This window comes from Dipodomys spectabilis, unplaced genomic scaffold (assembly GCF_019054845.1).
Source record: "Dipodomys spectabilis isolate Male_0828 unplaced genomic scaffold, ASM1905484v1 ptg000069l, whole genome shotgun sequence".
NCBI classification, from domain to species: Eukaryota; Metazoa; Chordata; class Mammalia; order Rodentia; family Heteromyidae; genus Dipodomys; species Dipodomys spectabilis.
This window is the reverse complement of record NW_024870746.1, coordinates 23,557,641-23,578,092: the sequence shown is the minus strand read 5'-3', so window position 1 is coordinate 23,578,092 and position 20,452 is coordinate 23,557,641. Positions and strand designations below refer to the sequence as shown.

At 49.9% G+C, this 20,452-nt stretch overlaps 1 protein-coding gene and 1 long non-coding RNA gene across 4 annotated transcripts in view; one reads left to right on the top strand and one right to left on the bottom strand.

Annotated features, from left to right (window-relative positions):
- The window catches only part of Rassf5 (Ras association domain family member 5), a 63,133-nt gene that overhangs the window by 26,629 nt on the left and 16,052 nt on the right, over positions 1-20,452 (top strand). For 2 of the 3 annotated variants that reach the window (XM_042681351.1, XM_042681352.1), the window contains exon 2: positions 1,641-1,762. In XM_042681351.1, the coding sequence (XP_042537285.1) occupies positions 1,641-1,762 (122 nt within the window). Of the gene's footprint in view, positions 1-1,640; positions 1,763-14,801; positions 15,185-20,452 lie in introns of those variants that run through there. The other variant, XM_042681350.1, reaches the window with a different exon arrangement.
- Positions 7,052-8,296, bottom strand: LOC122109146. The gene is made up of 3 exons (XR_006147684.1): positions 8,160-8,296; positions 7,440-7,783; positions 7,052-7,291 (listed from the first exon to the last, which is right to left on the bottom strand). It is a non-coding gene; the product is annotated as an uncharacterized LOC122109146 (long non-coding RNA).

Below are 20,452 nucleotides of genomic sequence, written 5' to 3'. Positions count from 1 at the left end.
AGCAGGAAGCTGGCAGCATTTTGGAGTCAATGTCCCCCTATCTGTCAGGGGGGAAATGCCATACAAGGAATGTGGCCCAAGTCTTTACCTCTGTGGCCATGAGGGCAAGAGACAGCTGGGGAATGTGGGAATGTCATTCCAGAGCTCACTAAACAGATGGGGGAAAAGAGGAACCATCATTACACCACAAGATAGACTGTGTTATGGCTGCTTTTGAAACCAGACCTTGTTGGAAACCAGCTTGTTGGAAGAAAGAGTTTTAGGATGTCTGAGCCCTTATCAACCAGAAGTGGTCCCTACTCCGTAGGTTATCAAGCAAGCACGGGGTGTGATGCCTCTGTTCATCCTAGGCCACTGACTTCACAGTCAGGAGGGGACATACAGGAGATCCCTGGCACCTGGAAAGTGGAGCCTGGGCCACCTACCTGAGCTGTGACACCTCCAGGCCACCTACCTGAGCTGTGACACCTCCAGGACCCATGGCTGTGGCCATCCCAGAGCCATCGTGGGAACCGCACTTCACTGTGCATTTTCCCGGTGGTGGAACTCCGGTTAACGGTTTCTGCTGTTACTCTTTATCCCCCCTTCTGTCTCCCTTCCTCCCACCTAGCTGAAATCTTGGGTCTTCTGTCCCCTTTCACTTTAACTCTCTTTTCTCTGGGAAGCTCAGAGAAGACCTTAAGAAAGTTGGGGGACACCAGTCACCGGGGCTCTCCCACTCATAAACTGCATCTCCAAGCACCCTATCTCTCTCTGGGTTTTAGTTTCTCCATCTGTAAGGGAGTCCCCAAGATGCTTTTTTTTATTTATTTTTGACCAGTACTAGGGCTTGAACTCAGAGCCTGCATTCTGTCCCTTTGTTTTCTTCAGCCAACACTGGTGCTTTATAACTTGAGCCACAGCTCCACATCTGTCTTTTGGGTGGTTAATTGGAGATATGAGTCTCATGGACTTTCTTCCTTGGGCTGGCTTTGAACCATGGTCTTCAGATCTCAACCTCTAAGTAGCTAGGATTACAGTGGCTAGGATTACCTGGTCTCTGGGTTCTTTCTAATGTTGATGATCAAGTCTCTGCTTCTGTGGAAGTAAACACTGCCTATAGAAGACAGGCACTACCCCTCATTTGGGACATTGTCGGTAGGCTGTTTCACTGGAGCTAGCATAGCCATCCTAATGCTTCTGACTGGGCACAGCCCTTCTGGTCGATGATCATACGTTTGTCTCTGGAACACTTTTAATTCTTCCAGACATTGTTCTCTGTGCCTGTAAACATCCTTACGCCAGATGCTGGGCAGTCCTGTACGTGTGTTTTACAGATTCCCAAGGTGAGGCTCCATGAAGCCCTCCCCAGGAATCCATGGCCCCTAGTGATCCAGGTGAATTAGCAGAAAAAGCACTGCTCTAGGGTCTGATGGCCGAGTGTGAGGATGTCACTGAAGTCCTTCAGCTCCCATGGTGACAGGTATAAGGTCACACTGCAGGTGTGCAGGTGACAAGCACTCGGGGCAGCTGCCATTCTCACCAGGTCTCCCGCCCGCCCTGCCTCTCCCACACCAGTTTTCCCATCAGAACTAAATGCAGTCTGCCAGCTTCTTTCTCTGCCTGGCTCCTGATTCTCCCCTTTGTTTCTTTCCCTCCAGACTGTAAATTCACCTGCCACCCAGAGTGCCGCAAGCTGATCCAGCTGGACTGCAGTCAGCAGGAGGGCAGGGCCTGCGACAGAACCTCTCCAGAGAGTACCCTAACCCCGGCCTTCGGCCAGGTAAGCAGCAGAGCCCAATGTGCCCCCTGGTGCTACCATCTCTCCAATTAGCTCTGGGCAGCAGGGGCTGGTTTGAGGCCTTAGTATTCCAAGGGTTCTGCACATTGGGGTATCCTTTGGGGGGGGAGACACAGATACATTTCTCTTCAGAAAAGTGGCTTGGAACAGTCTACAGGAAATCAGTAGTGCTCTGTAGGTCCCCTCAAGCACTGCTTGTGCCTGCTGCTCCAATCTAGGTATGGGTTTGGGTGGGGAAAGGGTGAATCCCAGAGAAGCTTCTAAGAAGGTCCTTAGTATACTGGGGCAGTGGGGAAGGTGGAGCTGAAGCCTCACACATCATTCTGCCTTCGGATTATGAATCATCAGTCTCAGCCTTTCCCATTGTCCTGCCTGCCACTCATCCAGGCAGGCCACACCCACCTTCGAGGGGCGGGACAAAGGCTCTTTCCCATGTTAAAGAACCCAAGAAGTTGATGTCTAGAGACAAAGTTGGTTCTGGATTTTGCCCAAGCCCCTACACACACTACTTGCAGTGTGCAGGGTTTGGAATGGGATCAGAGGCACACAGTTATTGATCTGTGGATTGAACACACACGTGTGGTGATGATCTACCCTGTGCCCAGTGCTGCTGGAGGAGAACTAAATGATATATTCCATGATTATCCCTCAGGGGGCTTACATCCTGGTGGGGCAGGCAGAGTCCACACAAAATAGTATATTCTGGGATATATATACAATAATGAAAGTGTAGCTAAGCATGGCGGGGGGGGGGGGGGTGCAGTGCTGCAAGGCTTCCCAAAGATGGTGACATTTGCTGAGAGCCTTCATCTAATCATGGAAGTAAGGACTATCACAGGATCTCATCTATTTACTTGTGTGTGTGTGTGTGTGTGTGTGTGTGTGTGAGAGAGAGAGAGAGAGAGAGAGAGAGAGAGACCTGAGGCTTGAACTCAGAGTCTGGGTGCTGTTCCTGAGATTTTCTTAAGACTAGCACTTGTATCACAGCACCCCTTCTGTCTTTTTCTGAATAGTTATTAGAGATAAGAGTCTTCAGACTTTCCTGTCTGGGCTGTTCGAACTGTGATCCTCAGATCTCAGCCTCCTGAGTAGCTTGGATTATAGGCGTGAGCCACCAGCACCTGGCCCGTTTACTTACTTAACAAGTATGTTGTGAATTTTCTCCATGTGCCAGGCCCAGGAATGCTGGAGACTGAGTGATAAAGGGTAGAGATATTGTCCCTGGATATCATGTATTTACAAAAGGGAAGGGCAGTGACGTTAAAGCAATCTCTGTTTAAGAGGGAAAAGCCCTGGGTCCTGAGGGACAGTAATAGAAGGCCCAGATAGGGGACCCATGAGCAACACCAAGTATCAATGGAAACATCCACATATTCAATGGTGTTCAAATACCCAACCTGTCCATGGGTTCCCAGATCCCCTGCTCTTCCCTCTTCCCTTCTTCCTCCCATTGGAAAAGCTGTGCTAGACACTAAGGATGGCATATGATTTAAAGAAAATGATATTAAGTTGGTCCTAAATCATATATTTAAAAATTTAGCCCCCTCTCCACTTGGTCTTTGCAATGACACCAGTGTGTGGTGTGGCCTGACTGTGACCAGGCCTCTTGGAAGGAAGGACCTGGCTACCAGCTGAAACCTGACAGTCCAGGGTAGAGGTAAGACATGGGTGCTCGTCAGGTTCCCCAAGTATTGAGGAACAACACAGATTTCTCCTGTTGTCTGTGGTGCTGCTGGAGACCAAACTCAGGGCCTCCCAAATGCCAGACAAGCACGGTTGCCACTGAGCCATGTCCCAGCCCAATGATGCAGATGTTTACTGAAGGTTTCCTTAGGATACCAAAGAAGGAGGTTGCATACCGAGCAAAATCCCTACAAACCTATTTAAATAATTCGCTTCCCACTTTTGTTTTTCTCTTGGGAGCTTCTGAGTTCCTTCCTTCCTTCCTTCCTTCTCTCCCTCCCACCCTCCCTCCCTCTCTCTTTCCTTCCTTCCTTCCTTTCTTCCTTCCTTCCTTCCTTCCTGCCTTCCTGCCTTCTTTCTTCCCTCCCTCTTTCCTTCCTTTCTGTTGTGCTGGTATTGGCACTTGAACTCAGCCTGGTGCTGTTTTTAGCTTTTTCACTCAAAGCTAGAACTCTTACCACTTGAGCTATACCTCCACTTCTAGCCTTTCAGTGGTAATTGGAGATAAGAGTCTCATGGATATCTTTGAACTTCGATCCTCAGATCTCAGCCTCCTGAGTAGCTAGAATTACAGATGTGGCTCTTCTTTCTGTTCCCCAACCCTACCCACCCTACCCATCCCCTGTCCTGGAGTAACACACACACACACACACACACACACACACACACACACACACACACACACACACACACACACACACACACACACCACTGCTTCCTGGATTACCTTGGAGATTCTCTATTCCTTCTTCTACAGCACTAGTTGTACAACTACTTAATAAAAATAAATACTTTCTTTTTTGTCGATCATGGGGCTTGAACTTAGGGCCTGGGTGCTGTCCCTGAGCTCTTCAGCTCAAGGCAAGTGCTCTACCACTTGAGCCACAGCACAACTCCTGATTTTCTGGTGGTTAATTGGAGATAAGATTCTCACAGACTTTCCTGCCCGGGCTAGCTTTGAACCATGATCCTCAGATCTCAGCCTCCTGAGTAGCTAGGATTACAGGCATGAGCCACCAGCACCTGGCTAAAATACATATTTTTTGAAGGAGGTGATTTTGTCCAACTCAGGAACGTTACTGGCACTGGCTTGAGTGAGGCCATCATCCTGTAATGCACAGGAGAGCCACTACAAGGCATTACCTGGCCCAAATGTCAGTTGTGCCAAGGCTGTAAAGCCTGGCTGTGCGAAGCTTAGCCAGCCCCTAGGTGTTGTGAGCATCACACAGAAAGGACCTGCGGTTTGCACCCATTGCATCTCATCCTCAGAATGCCAGCCGGGAAGCAGCACTTTTTCTTTCCTCCGTGGAAGAGAGTAGGTAGACCACTCTACAAGCTAAGTGGGAGCTGGCTGGAGTAGAAATGTGACTGAGATGTCACAGAGGCAGAAGCAAGAATCCCACGTGGTGCTGAGCAGACTGTGTCAGGCTGCTGGGCCGGCTGGGCAGGCCTTGGTGTTTGCCTTGGACAGGACTGACTGCGTACTTCAGCGGAGCAGACTGGACCCGGCCTTCTGTCAATAAAGCTGGCCCTGCTCCAGGTCCCTTGCTGTTTCTAAAAAGCTTGTTTGTGCTGATTTCCATCTTGGCTTGATTTCTGTTAGGCTCAGGACGGAACCTTCCTTCATCTTGGGTGTCATCACGGGGCTGAGCTGATCTCAAAGGGCAGTGCCATTGTCTTGGGGCTATATCATGGTAGAGGCCTACGTCTGAGCTCAGTTAGTTCTGGGGGTACTTGGCTATCTAGAAGGTCTCAGCTTTCTGCCATTTCTCCTCTCTGTTCTTTAAGGGAACGAGAAGCATCGATTTTCCTCCAGCCGGAGAGACTCCTCTCAGTTCACATTTTTATACATCCTTCCTGTACATTCATACATTTTTAAAAACATGGTTGAGATTATCCTGTAGATAAGTACTTGGCCTCAACCTTTTAAAAGCACTAATCACAAAGTTCTCTCTGCCAGAGCGGGGGTGGGGGGGGGAGGTAGGAAAGCAGGGATGGCTCGCAGCCCCCAGTTTCAGACTCATGGGCTGGCCTGTGTCACCCAGGTGTCACAAACCGACCAAGGGCGACTGATAGCTAACTAGGTTATTGCCAGTCAAGGAACCAGTGGTTTGGCCATCTCTTTTCAGAGATCCTAAGGCGCAGGATGCCTGACTTTCTTGGTTACTCGTTGTATGATTAAACAAATCCTCTTGCAAGCGCACCCCAAATCCTGACTTAGGTTTTAGCCTGTTTGCCCAGAAAACATCATTCCTATTAGGCAAATATCACAGCAAATGGCCAAAACAGCTGGAATTACTTTATCTGGGGACCTGCCCTGAAGAATTGATACTTCTGGTGGTCTAAAAAGTGTTTTCAGCCAGGCGCTGGTGGCTCAGGCCTGTAATCCTAGCTACTCAGGAGGCTGAGATCTGAGGATCACAGTTCGAAGCCAGCCCAGACAGGAAATTCCATGAGACTCTTATCTCCAGTCAATTACTCAGAAAAAGCTGGAAGTGGCACTGTGGCTCAAGTGGTAGACTACTAGCCTTGAGCACAAAGAGTCTCAGGGATAGTGCTCAGAACCTGAGTTCAAGCCCCAGGACTGACCAAAAAAACGACAACACAAAACTTGTTTAAAGTGCTCTCAGAGAGCCAGCAGCACAGCTCATAAATCCATAAAGTGTCTGCCTAGCAAGCTGGAGGCCCTGAGCTCAAACCCCAGCATGGTGAGGGGAGGGGAAGCGCTCACGATGTTCCCGGGGAGGAAAAGCCCTCAGCATCTTTCCCAGTGCCGTCACAATGCAGTGAGCCCACCAGCGGCGCACTCTGGTCCTCCCAGGACCTCTGGGCAAGGCTGCCTCCATCGGGAGAGGCTGCTTCGCCTTGCCACCTGTGGTCATTGTCCATATTACCCACTGAAGTCCAGGGGAGTCCTGGCAGCTCTGTCTCTCTGGCCTTTTGGGGTCCCTATTCTTGGGAGCTGGAATGCTCAGACTATTGGAGAAAACTTGAACACCCTCCTGCTACTCAAATCCCACTCAGCCATTCCTCAACTCTTTTACCTGCCAGGCCAGATGCCTTTCCTCCTCCTGCCCTTCGGGGCTCCAGAAGCCAGAGGCTCACCCCATTGCTGCTCATCCTTCACACACCAATTCTCCCCACTTTTAGGATTACAGCCATAATTTATTTCCTTCAAAGTTCTCGTGTGTGTGTGGGGGGGGGGGGGTACTGGAGCTTGAACCCAGGGCCTTGGTGCTTATACCTTAGCTTTTTCTCAAGGCTGATGCGCTGCCATTTGAACCACACTTCTACTTCTAGCCTTTTGATGTTTAATTGGAAATAAGAGTCTCACAGGCTTTCCTGACTGGGCTGGCTTTGAACTGCAATCCTCAGATTTTAGTCACCCAAGTAGCTAGGGTTAGAAGCATGAGTCACCCGTACCTCAAAGCTCTCTTGAACTAGACTCGTTTTATATTAAAAGGGAAAAAATGTAAATATCCTTGAATGACTACTTCGATAGATTTTTTTTTACCCAGATACACATTGGATTGATACCTAATCTCAATAATAATAATAATAATAAATATGTCTAAAAACAGCTGCAGACTCATTCCACAAATATTTATTGAGTCAGGTCCCACTCTAAAATCCTGTTAGTGCTCCAGGGGAAAATGCTGCCTGCCTTGGCAAGGCCACTGTCTGTCTCTGGCCACCTGGTGAAGGACTCCAGGCTACGGACTGCAGGTTAAGCAGCCCGTGGAATGAGCTCTTGGGAGGCTGGGAAGAAAATCCAGTATCCACAGTTTCCAGGGTGCTGCTTCCCCAGGGGAGATGGATCTGCAAGGGCTGACAGGAGCAAGGCAGAGTGAAAACAAGCCCTAGCACAGGAAAGGACAGACTAGGCCTTTTGGTGTGTGTGTGTGTGTGTGTGTGTGTGTGTGTACAGAAGAAGAGCCTGGATTGTTGAGCAACAACCCATCTAAAGGGAGCTCACCTCTGCTGGGGTGGAAGTTGAAAGGGAGAAAGTGAGACTTTCAACTTTTGCTCTTTGCTTTGGAGCTATTTGCCCAACAGGTGGCTTCACATGCTTCAAATGCCATGTTTTTAAAAGACACTAAATATTGTTTTAAGGACGAGAAAGCCATCCCTGGTCTGAGGAGCCAGAAAGCAAGGCTGTCATCCAGATTGGTAGAGGATATATTTGGTTTAGGATCTGGGATGAGCCTCCAAGTTTCCCTGAGCCTCAGGGTCTCCCTGAGAGATGAGGAGGTCCATGGATAGTTGTGAGGCCTGGGCAGCTGACAGGCTGAATGTCCTGGTAACCGTCCTGGGCCATTGCTGCATTTAAAAAAAAAAAAATCAACCCCTGTGATGAAAACCCTCAGGATTTAGTCTACCTCTTAATGGTGTGGCTCTGCCAGCTCTCCACAGTGCTGGAAGTTGGGCTGTTGACCTGACATTAAGCCAGGATACTCTCAAGGCCTGGGTGGGCACATTTTTGCTATATGACTTACATGTTCCCTCCCAACAAGGTTCCATTCTCTTCTATAGATGATCTTGCCCCCCATTCACCAAGGGACAGATGGCTCCCAAAACTCCAGGGTAATCAGCCTGGCCTGATGGCCTTTCAGGACTGCAGGTCTCCCCTACCCCACTTCATACACACACCTCAAACACTCACACAAACACACCCCTTCCCGATGTTACCACTTACCATCTGACTCAGCTGGCCAGCAGTTTGAAGTTTCCTAGCTCCAGACCTTGAACTCCCTCCTCCAGACCCACTGTCGCCATTACCAAGGACTCTGTTCTAGACTTTTCTCGGAAGAGGAAGAGGAAGTAAGTACTCCAGCCTTCAGCCCCATGGCTACTTGCTGAATCCAAGACTGCCACACGGGGGAGGCAGAGAGCAGGAAGAGACTGAAAGCTTTGGGGAAGAGGCTGAATGACCTGCTTCTGGCCCTGGCGTCCTAACAAATCCTCCCCGCCAATAGACAGCCACACACCTCTTTAAATATAACCTCTAAAGTTCCCATGAAAATCATGCTTATAGCCAGCTGCCGGTGGCTCACACCTGTAATACTAGCTACTCAGGAAGCTAAGATCTGAGAATCGCAGTTCAAAGCTAGCCCAGGCAAGAAAGTCCCTGAGACTCTGATCTCCAATTAGCCACCAAAAAACCAAAAGAGGGGCTGTCGCTCAAGTGGTAGAGCGCTTGCCTTGAGCTGAAGAGCTCAGGGACAATGCTGGGGCCCAGGGTTCAAGCCTCAGGACCGACAAAAATCAGTCAATCTGTCTATCTGTCTGTCTGTCTGTCTGCCTGCCTGCCTGCCTATCTATCTATCTGTCTATCTACCTACCTACCTACCTATCAATCGATCTGCCACACCTATAATCCTAGCTACTCTGGGAGCTGAAATCTGAGGATCATGGTTCAAAGCCATCCTGAGCAGGAAAGTCCATGAGACTTTTATCTCCAATTAAACACCCAAAAGCCAGAAGTGAAGCTGTCGCTCAAGTGGTAGGGAGTTCAAGCCCCAGGACCTGCACAAAAATAAATAAATAAAGGCTATCAAATGGAATGGAATTGTGATTAATAGTAACAGTAACTTGCATTTGTCTGCCTGTTTGAGTTGTTATTGAGAGAAAAGGGGGAAAGCTGGTATGTTGTTTTTGAGGTAGCATCTAACTAACAGCCAGGGTGGCCCCAAACTTATGATCTTCTGACCTCCACCTCCACCTCTAGTAGCTGCAATGACAGGCATGCACCACTATACATGGCTATATTTCTATTTTGAAGCTCTATTATTGGGTGAATTTTACAATGATGTCCTCTTGATTAATTTATTCCTTTATCATTATAAAGCAACAATTTATCCCTGGAAAAAATTTTTGATCTAAAATCTGGTCTGTCTCATACTAATATATACCCACTGTAGTTTTCTTTTGACTTAGCATACTATTTCTTTATTCCTTTATTTTTAGACTATTTGAATATTTTTATTTATGAATGTATCTGTTTATTTACTGGCTGGAACCAGGGCTTCAGGGATCATGACTGGTGCTCTATTTGAGCCACACTTTCACTTCCAGCCTTTTGCTGGTTATTTGGAGATAAGAGTTATCTCAGGTTTGTCAGGCTAGAATTTCAGTTCTCAAATCTCAGCCTCCTCAGTAGCTAGGATCATAGGCATGAGCTACCAGTACCCAGCAATATTTGTGTGTTTACACAATCATGTGGCTCTTAATAGCAGAGATAAAGAGAAATGCGCAGTTAAGTATATTGATTTTGTCAGGTGAACATCATAGATTGGACTTCATAACCTACTACACACGTGGACTGTATGGTGTAACCCATTCCTGGTAAGCTACAAGTGTGTATAATGTATTATTGTACTGAATACTGTGGGTAACTGTAATGCAGTAGAAATGCTGTGTCTCTAAACAGAAAACATCAGTAAAAATGCTAGGAATTTTTAACTTCATTATAATCTTATGGGATCAACTGTTGTACCTATGTTCAATTGTTGACTGAATCTTTGTTAAGGGAGCACAGGACTGTATTTAAAGATCTTTCCTCCCTCTCCCCCCCTCCTTCCCTTTCCCTCTCCCACCTTCCCCACTTTCCTGATCAGGCTAGCTTTGAACCACAGTCCTGACTCTCAGTCTCCTGAGTAACCAGGATTACAGGTGTGAGCCACCAACATCAGGGCTTATCACCAACTTTAATATAACTTCCCATTGAATGTCCTTTTCTCTAAACTATAGGAAGGCAGTGATGGTGTCTTCTTCCTGCCAGACTTGGATACCCAGACCCATGCTTGCCATGTAGAAAGTACTTGATGATTATTTGTTGAATGAGTGAATAAGCAAGTAGAGCTTGACCCGGTATACTTACTTGATCATCATGAGAGCCAGCATATGGTTAAACGGTTCTGTGACTAGAAACTACCATGATCAGAGCTTGACAGCAAGGGATGGAGAGACTGGAGGAGGCAAAGATAAGAACAGGGCAACTCCTGGGAGGCAGGAGTCATTTGCAGTCATTTAGGCAAATGGCATTTGTGGAGTTAGGAAATCGTAGTAGGGGAGAGTGAGCAGCAGCCCGGTGAGGTGGGGCCCGCAGAGCTCCATTTTGCCTAGAATGCGGCTGTGGTGGGCAGGGCACATACTCACTGGGAGCTGGTATAATTCCCATTTGGAACTACCTGAGAGAGAGAAGTATGGGCTACAGGTCTGTCAGGTGTGGCTGAAAGCTGTTTGCAGGACACCAGCCCTCTGGGGAGCCGGGGCACCCTGTTGGAGGGGGTGTGGGGGGGGGGGAGAAGAAAGGACAGGAGTACAGGCAGACTGAGACCGTGGTCTCTACCTTGTTTATGCACTACAGTTTCAGGCCATGTGGTTATGATGAGAGTAATCAGGGCTCACCCACGAGGCACAGAGTGTAGCGGTCAAGGGCTCAGGGTTTTAGAGTCCAACCCCGCTGGGTTGGTTTAGTTCTGCCATTAACCAGGCTGTATGGCAAATAGGAAAGTGATCAAACCCACCTGATCCTCCTTGTCTGTAAAACAGAGATAATAATGACCACTTCCTTATATGTGTCTTGTGGGGATTACATGAAATGATGCCCAGCAAGTTAATCATACTCGTTAATAATTTCAAAATATGTAATGTGGGTGGGAGAGCGCTTGATCTCATTTTCAGCCTCTGCCCCTCAGGTGGGGCGTGGGGGAACTACCTGAGCTCCAGAGTTGCTCAGGTTGAAGCTGGGATTCAAAACCCAGCTCCTGACTTCCAGGAACCTACAGACCCAAGGTGGCCCTGTCAAGGGGTTTCAGCCTCATGCCAGGATTGCATCTGAGAAAGGAAGAAAGCCTGAAACAGCGCCTTCCATCCTCTGATACGCTGAGTCAGGGAAAGTGACCCACTTATCATTTCTGATCCCCAGTGTGATACTATGGATCTCAGATTTTTCATCCTGTACTTTTGCAAGGCATGCACTCTACCGCTGAGCTACCTTCCCAGCCCCTCATCCTGTACTTTTGGTCCTGCCCTTCTTCCTGGGCCTAGGGACAAGAACAATTAGTTCCCATGTTTTGTGAGTTACCCCCCTCTCAGAGGTTGGGAGGCTCCTCTATGCCACTGTTGTAAGGTAAATCATCCCAGAAACCACACTTGGAAACATAGAATGGTGGAGTCTTTATTATACAGTTAACAGGCTGCAGGCCGCCAGTTGTTGCAAAGGCCTGTAGCACACAAGTACACATAACACAGCTAGGAAACATGCTAAAGAGGAAAGAAAGAACAAGAACAATACCAACAAGCCAATTCAGCTCCAGTGGAGAGCTGAATTGGAACTCCATGATGACTGAAAGTGAGCCAGGAGACACAGGTGGCATGGAGCCATCAACTAGGCTGGTCTGGGCCTAAACAGGTCAGCACAGGGGGCAGATCCTCAGGAAATTCCCAGTCCTAGGCACTGGCCTGACAGATTCAGTAACTTATCCGCCAAGTGCTTGCCCCTGCCTTCAGGGGTCTGGGCACGCCCATTACCTGGGAGGCAGGTGATGGGGGGTGGGAGGAGAGTTTCCTTCCCCCAGCATGAAGACAAGTTGCCAGACCCTACCATCCACCATGTGGCCAATATGGCGCCAGCCAGACCTGGCCTCTGTACTTTACCAGGTTCCCCTTACCTGGGTCAATCAATACCACTGATGATTATTCCTAATTGTCCTTAATCACTCAGGGGACTCCAGCCTTGTCTTTGAGACCTTAGCATGTCAGTCTGGATTTGTTTTCCTCCTAGAGGCTGGCCAGTTTGCTGTATTGCTGATGATCTTTATAGATTTCTTTTAGTCCTAGGGACCCAGCCCAGTGGCTTGTCTGTCTGCTCACTTCCTTCCCGCACATGGCATCTTTGCAAGCCCAGATTTTGCACAGGTGGAGTGGCACAGGGACATTCACGAGGAGTTGGAGGCCTTGAAAATTATGAGGTGTGATGGAACGAGTTACTTCCCTCCGTTTCTTCACCTGTGAAGTGGGTACAAAACCTGTTCTCAGGATTATAGAGGAATGTAAGTGAAGCAATGGGGTAGTAAAAGAGTTTTGAAAAGCTGATTCAGCCGCAGCTTTTCAGTGAACACCGTGTCCCAGAGAACTTTCCTCCCAGGTGTGGCATCTAGGGAGTTGCTCGGGAGGAGGGACTCATGCAGGCTCCTGGGGCACTTTGACTTGCGGTATGAAAAGGTTGTTATTAGCTGTATTGTTCTTTTGAATGGATAAACTGTGGCTGCTTTACACAGCTCCCTGTGTGACTCCAGGGATCCTTGGAGGCCTTAGAATCTGGTGCTTGTTTTGTCCTTAAGTATTGGATTCCCCCTGAGCAAGGAGGTTCTTTTTAGAAAGAATAGAATGTTTCTTCACTGGCTGGACAAAGCAGGTCAGTCACTTTGGCCCATCGATCACTGAGAACTGTCTCTGCGCCACCCAGCAGACTGACACTGATTTTGGAGGCTGATACCAGCTTCCTTGACCTCTTCAGTCTTGGGGAGATAGCTGCCCCTACCCCAATGCTCTCTAAAATACCCCTTTGAAGACAGGTCCAGAGCCTGCTTTCAACCCCGTGTGTGTGAAATTTCCACAGCGCCTGCAGCCAGGCTCCACTGTCTTAACTGCACCAAGCTTGCTAGGAAGAGGCAGCTTCTGGTACTGACTGTTTTCCTGAGCTCAGGGCCGCTGGTCCAGGAGTATGGGCTCAGCTCTGTGCCTGCCAGATCTTTCTGGGAACGCAGCTGGGTGGGAGGATGGAAGAAAGTTGGGTTGCAGTTTGAAGCTCTCCTGAGCACCGACAGATTTGGTGAAGAGGCTCCTCATAAAAGTAACCAGAGCTTAAATAATGGAGTCAGCAGCTTGTCATCCAGGGGTCGAGTCTAGCTCTTTACCAGCTTGTGTTTCCCCAGCCTTGGATTGTCTCAGAACTGCAGACAAAACTACAGACACTTGGAAAGAGTTCTGATCACCCCTTTGGCCCCTCCCAGGCCACCAGAGTTGCTCTGCGCTTCGGTGGCGGCCTTCGTGATGGCAGGCTCTACAGGCTGTTTGTTCTCCCTGGGACTCCACACCCCATACGCTGCTGTATTTAAAGCTGGCAGAGTGCCTGCCAAAATAGTCTCATGTCTGTTTAGGGACAGAATAGCATGGTGACTAAGTGCATCTAGGCCCCAGAGCCACACATATCTTGAGTCTGATTCCAGCACCCAAGTCCTGCTTGCATGACTGGAAGCCTTGGAAAGAATGGTGATTACAACCGGAGGTGGTAGGAAGACTCCATATTTGCTTTGAAGCATTCAGCTCTAACAAGGAGACAGTTCCTTCATCTGAGCTGAAGTTGGTACTAAGAACGAAAGAGATCTGGTGGAGACCCCGGTGGGCAGGACTGTTAGGAAAATGCAAAAGTAACCTGGGTGGTGGCTTCAGCCCTTCTCCAGTAAGGGAGGACCAAGGCCAAGCTCTGTGGGTGAGAGGGTAGACTGAGCCAACCCTGCGTCGCTTTGCATATGATTTGCATATGCCTTTGAGATCCTGCAGTGTTTTTAGTATTCTCCCCCAACCCCCTGCTATTGGGGCTTGAACTCAGCTCTGCCTTGGCTTTCTTGCTCAAGGCCGGTGCTCTACCATTTAAGTTATACCTCCGCTTACAGCTTTTTGGTGGTGATTGGAGATAAGAATCTCACATACTCAGATCTCAGCCTCCTGAGTAGCTAGGATTGCAGGCGTGAGCCACCAGCGCCCGGCATTGATTTTGACCTTTTCAAGTTAAACTCCGGGGTAGGGGGGTGGGGTGGGGTGCTGGTTTCGTTCCTCGCCTTGTTGCTTCTCTAACTACTGACTGACCCGGTTGAGAATGGGGGCCGTGGGAGGGGGGTGCGGATAGAGCGGAGCGACTTTGACAATCGACAGGAACGAAGGAGGTGGGATGGGGCCCCGACCTTGTACCGCCTTCCTCCATGGGGGGACCTGAGTCACCGTGGGGGTTGAGAAACGGCTGGAGGCGCAGAGGGAATGGCCCATCCCGCCCCCAGCCCATCCCTGCATCCCCAGATCTGACCAGAGATGCCCGAGGTCCCCGCCCTCCCGCCCCGGGTGGGGGGGTCCCTGGCGCCCAGGGAGTGTGGGGAGGGCCGGGGAGGGCGGTGACCACCAAGCCGGGCTTTGAGGAACCCTGCGAGAGGAAGTGGCTTCGAAGCGCGCGGCGTGGGGCAGGAAAGGCGCGGGCGCGGGGGAGGTGTGGGGCGGCGCGGGGCGGGCGCGGGGCGGGCCGGGCGGAGCGAGGCTGAGCCGCCGGCAACGCGGGAGGCAGCGGAGATGAAACCGCAGGTGCCCGAGCCGGGCGCCCGGGGCCGACCCCAAGGCTGTGCAGCAGGCGCAGGGCGCGCGCGGGGAAGGCCGGGGACCCTGCCGCCGGGACCGCGCCCGCTCCCGTGAAGGCATCGCCGGCGGCTCGGCCCTGCCCGGTGACGGTGACCCGGACCGATTTAGCTGCCGAGCCCGGGTGGGATTCCCCGCCTCGCGCGCGCTCCCCCGCACCCCGGCCTTGCTCCCCACCCCGCGCCCGCAGCCTCCATGACGGTGGACAGCAGCATGAGTAGCGGGTACTGCAGTCTGGAGGAGGAGCTGGAAGATTGCTTCTTCACCGCCAAGACCACCTTTTTCAGGAACGCGCAGGGCAGATCTACAAAGGTAAACGCACCCAGGGCCTCTCCTCCCTCCACCTTGGCCCTTGGCACACGGGCAAAGTCGTGTGTCCAGCCATGGTTGGAGAGTTGCCCCAGGGACCATGTTGAACTGGCCACATGGGAGCAAGGCTTAGATCTGGAGCCCTTCAGGGTCCTGCATCCCCCTCCCCCCCCCCCATCAGCCTTGGTTCAAGCATTTCCTGTCCCCAAGACCTTTTCAAAATGGCTCTCAAGATTTGGGGACGGTGCCTGGCTTCCCCATGACCGCAGGTCCCCTGGGCCTGAGGAGGTAACTGTCCTTGTAAGCTTACAGATCAGGGGACACGGATGCCCCAGCAGTTAGCTGAGCTCACTCAACACCCCCTCCATCCTCCCCACACACCCATCCCCTGCTTCAAGTGCTAGCAAGGCCGGCACTCAGTCCTGGAGTAGGATGCACATTCTAGGTTGAGACTTCCGTTTTGTAAGTGGCCAGAAACCATTTAAAACCTTACCCTGCAGTTTAACTTTGCAGAACTCCGAGGTATTTTTCCTAACAGACTAAAGCTTCTCTCCTAGACCACTGTCATACTAACGGTTTAGCTTCCCTGGTGGCCTTGGGTAACCTGTGTGAGCCTTGATGGTACCGTGTGTTTTTGAAGGTATCAGCCTCTAGCGAAGCTCTGGCAGCTGGCTGTTGAGCCACTCACTCCAAGATTGTGAGAGGAAGGGCCAGCGTGTTTGTTTGTTGTTGTAATTAGACCTGAGGACTGCAACCCAGGACTTAGAGAGGTTACCTCGGAAGGGGGTATTAGTAGGCCAAAGTGAGCCAGGTGTGTCCCTCACGGGTATGTGACGGGTTCATCATTAATTCAGCAGGGCTATACCAACTAGAATTAACCCAGGCTTTGCCAGGCCTAACTTAGAGCCACCCTTGTGAAGAATTCATGATCACTTCAGGCCGGGTTCTAGGGTCTGATAGATGCCTAAAAACTTTCAGAAGGAACTGATTAAAACAGAGCCTTGAACTGCTACTTGATTTGGGGTGGCAGGGGTTCCCTTTTCCAGCTAGCATTCTGCAGAGAGGAAGTATCTCTCTCCCTTGGGGTTCTTACCTTATTGTGTCAACCTCTCCTCCTCTAAGGGTAGCTCTCAATTTTAGCAACACCCTGGAATCGTGGGAAGCTTTAGAATATTCTGACAAGAGGATTGTAAGCTCAAGGAGTGAAGCTCAGTTGGCCCATTGAGCAGCTTGGGCACCAGGATTACCTCCCTGGGTAATTCTCATATACAGCTGAGGGTTTGAACAACTGCGCTAGAGAATTTTGTTGCTGCCCAGGGAAGAAATGGTTCCTGCTATTAAAACAAAGTTTAGCTGCTAAAGCTTGCCTCTCATAGCTAGCCAGGCTGTAAGTCCTTCGTCCCAGAGAACAAGAATTTTGCATAATTAGAAGTGGCACTGTAAAGCTCTTATTTGGCAGTTGTAAGGGGTGGGTGTCTCTTATATTCTTGGGAGAAACAAAAATATCCTTACAAGAAAGTATGCCAAGACTCGGTTGGCAGCGGGGAATGACTTGTTCTGAAGCTTTCTTTTGCATTCTTCCTCTAAGTGTCACAACTCCTCTAGATCTGACTTTGGTTTGGTCCCCACAGGAACTCTGTTTGTGTTCTGAATCCATCACATCTGGAGCCTTCTGCGTGTCTCCCTTCCTCATTGTCCAGATCCTGTGAGCTTACCAAAGACAGGAAAGCCTTTTAAGAAAGTCATCTTCCTATCTATTCAGGAGGCTGAGATCTGAGGATCACAGTTGAAATCTAGTCTGGGCAATAAAGCTTGTGAGACTCTTTTCTCCAGTTAACCACTAAAAAGCCAGACATGGAGGTATGGTAGAAAAGCTAAGGGACAGCACTTAGGTCCCGAGTTCAAGCCCTAGTACCAGCATACACACAAAAGAAAAGAGAAGAAACTCACCTTATCAAGGACAAAGGGGACAATATGACACTGATGCTCCAGAGAAGAAAGGGGAGGTGGACATGACCCGTCTATCCTTGGCCTTTACCCAGGTCAAGTACATAGTATGAGGAGAAACTGACCTAGACCTTCAGGACTGTGGTCAGGGACAGTTTTCCTCTGACACCGTGTGCTCCAGCGAGGGGCAGGCCTAGGGGTCCAAGCCCTGGAGTTGAGCTGGGCTGACAGAAGAAGACAGTGTAGACTCTGAATAGGTGTGGGTAGCTGCTTTAAGAGCAGAGGAATGTTCATTCTTCGTTTTTAGTGAGTTTTGTTTCTTTCTTTCAGTAACATTTTCCAGCTCTCTTCTCACCTCTGGTCACTCAAGAATGAGTTTCAAAATCTACTGGCCATCTCCTGACCTCTAACAATGTCTCTCTCCTACTCAAAGAGATTGCCTCTGGGCCAAGAGAATTTTCTTTTTTCTGTCTCCAAGGAAAGGAGCTTATGTGTTTCCTGGTCGCTGAGAGACTGAGGCTCCCTTTGGGAAAGGCTGAGATGCTTCTATAAATAGCCCTGTCAGAACAACCTGTCTGCTGCTCAGCTGGGCCTGGTTGGGAAAAGCCTTAACTGCTGGTTCTGTGCCACCACCCGGGAGCTGTCCCTCACTGCTCCTGGGGACCTCTCTGTCCCTTTTGGCGGGAGGTGGACAAGGTTGGGAAGGCCTCCCTGCTTCATAGGCTGGAGGTACCCATCTGAAGCCTCGCGAGACAGCAAGAGAGAAAGGAGAACCAGGTCTTGGGCCTCAGAACATAGCAGCATCCTGGGGCAGTGTGCTTTGTTTGGGGGGGGATGGGGACATGGGGAGCTGGTTTTGAGTCATGCCAGGCAGTGTCAGGAGGCCCAGGCCGTGCTGTCAGGTTCTTCCCGCTGACTGAGCACACTCACCACAGGTGTGTCAAAGTGGGGCAGCTGCTGGTTTGGAGGAGAGCCTTGTGTGGGCTCAGCAGCGTGGCCCGCGCATTCTCAGTAAGGTGCACACACAATATTTCTCCTCTAACACGCTGTGTTGTTCAGGCATGCTCTGGAACCCCAGGAATCTGGAGTCACCCCGAGATTTGGAGGCACACCAAGTCTGCTTCTCATAGAGTGTCAGATGCCTCCCTTGACAGATAGAGAAACTGAGGTCAGAGAGGTGGAAGGACTTCACAGGCCACACATCCAGCTAGATGGCACCTGAGCCAACACCCATCCCTGAATCCTTGTGGAACGTTCTTTATTTTCTCTTAATCTCTTACTCTGTGGGTGACCAAGATGAACGCCAGGCTTTGTACTCTCAGAACCGTCTACAGAAGGGAAAGGCCCAAAACACTGCAAGCCAGATAAGGTCTTAGAAAGTCCCTGTTCTCCCCCTGTCCCACGAGACATACTAGCAGGTGGTCAGTGTAATCTTAATAACCTTGCTCTTTATTTTGGCAGTACCAGGGTTTGAACTCAGGGCCTTGTGATTGCTAGGCTGGTGCTCTGCCACTTAGGACATACCTTAGCTCCTTTTGGTTTATTTTTCAAGTAAGGGTCTTGCACTTTTTTTTTTTTTTTGTCTAAGGTCAGCCTTGTTCCTCAGCCTCCTACCTTTGCCTCCTGTGTAAGTTGGAATTGCAGGTGTTTACCACCATGCCCAGCTTGTTTGCTGAGATGACAGTCACAATAACTTTGGTCCAGGATGACCTTAAACATTGGTCCTCCTGATCTTTGCCTCCCGATAGCTAACCTTGCAGCTTTAATCAATCAAAAGCTCTTGGTGTCGATCCTCAAATGGGAAGGGTTTGGTAGATAAAAATCTCTCTTGCTGGGGACTCTTCCTCAGATGCACTTGTCTTTGTAGATGTGGAAACGGAAAGTTGGCTATTTTTATGGTTAGGATCTAAACTTAAGCACAAGTGGAACACACTCCCACCCCCAGGCCCACTCTGGACTATCTTGACAACCTTGCATTCCTTCTTTTCAAGGAAGATGACAGTAGAGTGGGTCGAAACACTCAGGGACCGTATTACTCCCTGTTCTCCCGCTTCTCCCATCTCTTCTTGCTTGATCTGCCATCTCCTCCCTAGACAAGCCTTGTGGACAGCACCAGCCTTGATGGCCCTGGGTCCAGTCAGGGAACCCCTCTCACCCTTCCCCCCTCCTCCCCCCTCCCCCCTCCCCCCTCCCCCCTCCCCCCCTCCTCCCCCCTTCTTTCTCTGTCAGATGCAAACATACCCAGGCCTCCGGCTGAATACTTGCCCCTGACCAACTTGGCATGAGAAAAAAACAAATACTAAAAATAAGCTAGCTCCAAATGCAGAGCAGTGAAAATAACACAGGAGCCTCAGAGCTGCTGGACCATTGAACTGTTTTACTGTGCTGTCGCAGAGTCTTTCTTTCCCTGCCCAAGACTATGCCCAGCGGCTCTTCCTGCAGGCGCCTTCCATTGAAGGCTGTGGTCTCCACTCCGCCCTGCTGGCCTCACCGCTGTTGCCGCCTCTAGCCTGTCCCAGCCTGGCTTTTCCTGAGAATGTGTCAGCCGCATGAGATGATGAGCCCCATCCCTCCCCACCCCATGTGGTGCCAAGTCCACAGTCACAGTGTAGACTCTCTCCCAGCCCTTGTGCCTTCCTCTCCGCGCATCTTGCACAACCGAGATGTGCTAAATTATTGTGATAAGCAGCCTCCAATGATCAGTCACCGAGTGCACTAAGAAAGTTAAATTGGCAGGTAGAGAGTTAGGGTAACAAGAGCCAAGAAATCATGTGTGTCTCATGCCAGTGTGCAATTGGCCAGAACTCAGTCACATGACCACATCTAACTGTAAGGGAAGCTGAGAAATGAAGTCCAGCTCTGAGACCAAATGAGAAAGGAAGAAGCAGACTGTGGTGATAGACAACTCTTACTTAGTATTTCTCTGGGTCTCTGTAGCACCCATCGGTGTGGTTCAAATGGCCGCCCTGGCCACCTGCATGGGAGGAAAGCTCCAAGTGGCTGATTCATAGCCTTCAGCTTCTGACCACGTGCTGAGCTTTGTGCTTCGCAGCCCTCTACCCATCTCCCTAGCTTCCTGTCTTCTGAGCTTTCAAACTGAATTTTCCATAGCCCACTGGAGGTCTCTACTGTGCAAATACCTAATATTTATTTATATATTAACATATAACATTTATATATATATAACATGAATATATATTTATATCTGATGTTATTACACAGATACTTAATAGTTATTATTCTCACAACCAACTCATGTCCTTTGCTTACAGCTGACTTTTCTTCCTGACTCTGCCCCATCCTGGTCCTCCGGCCTTCAGAACC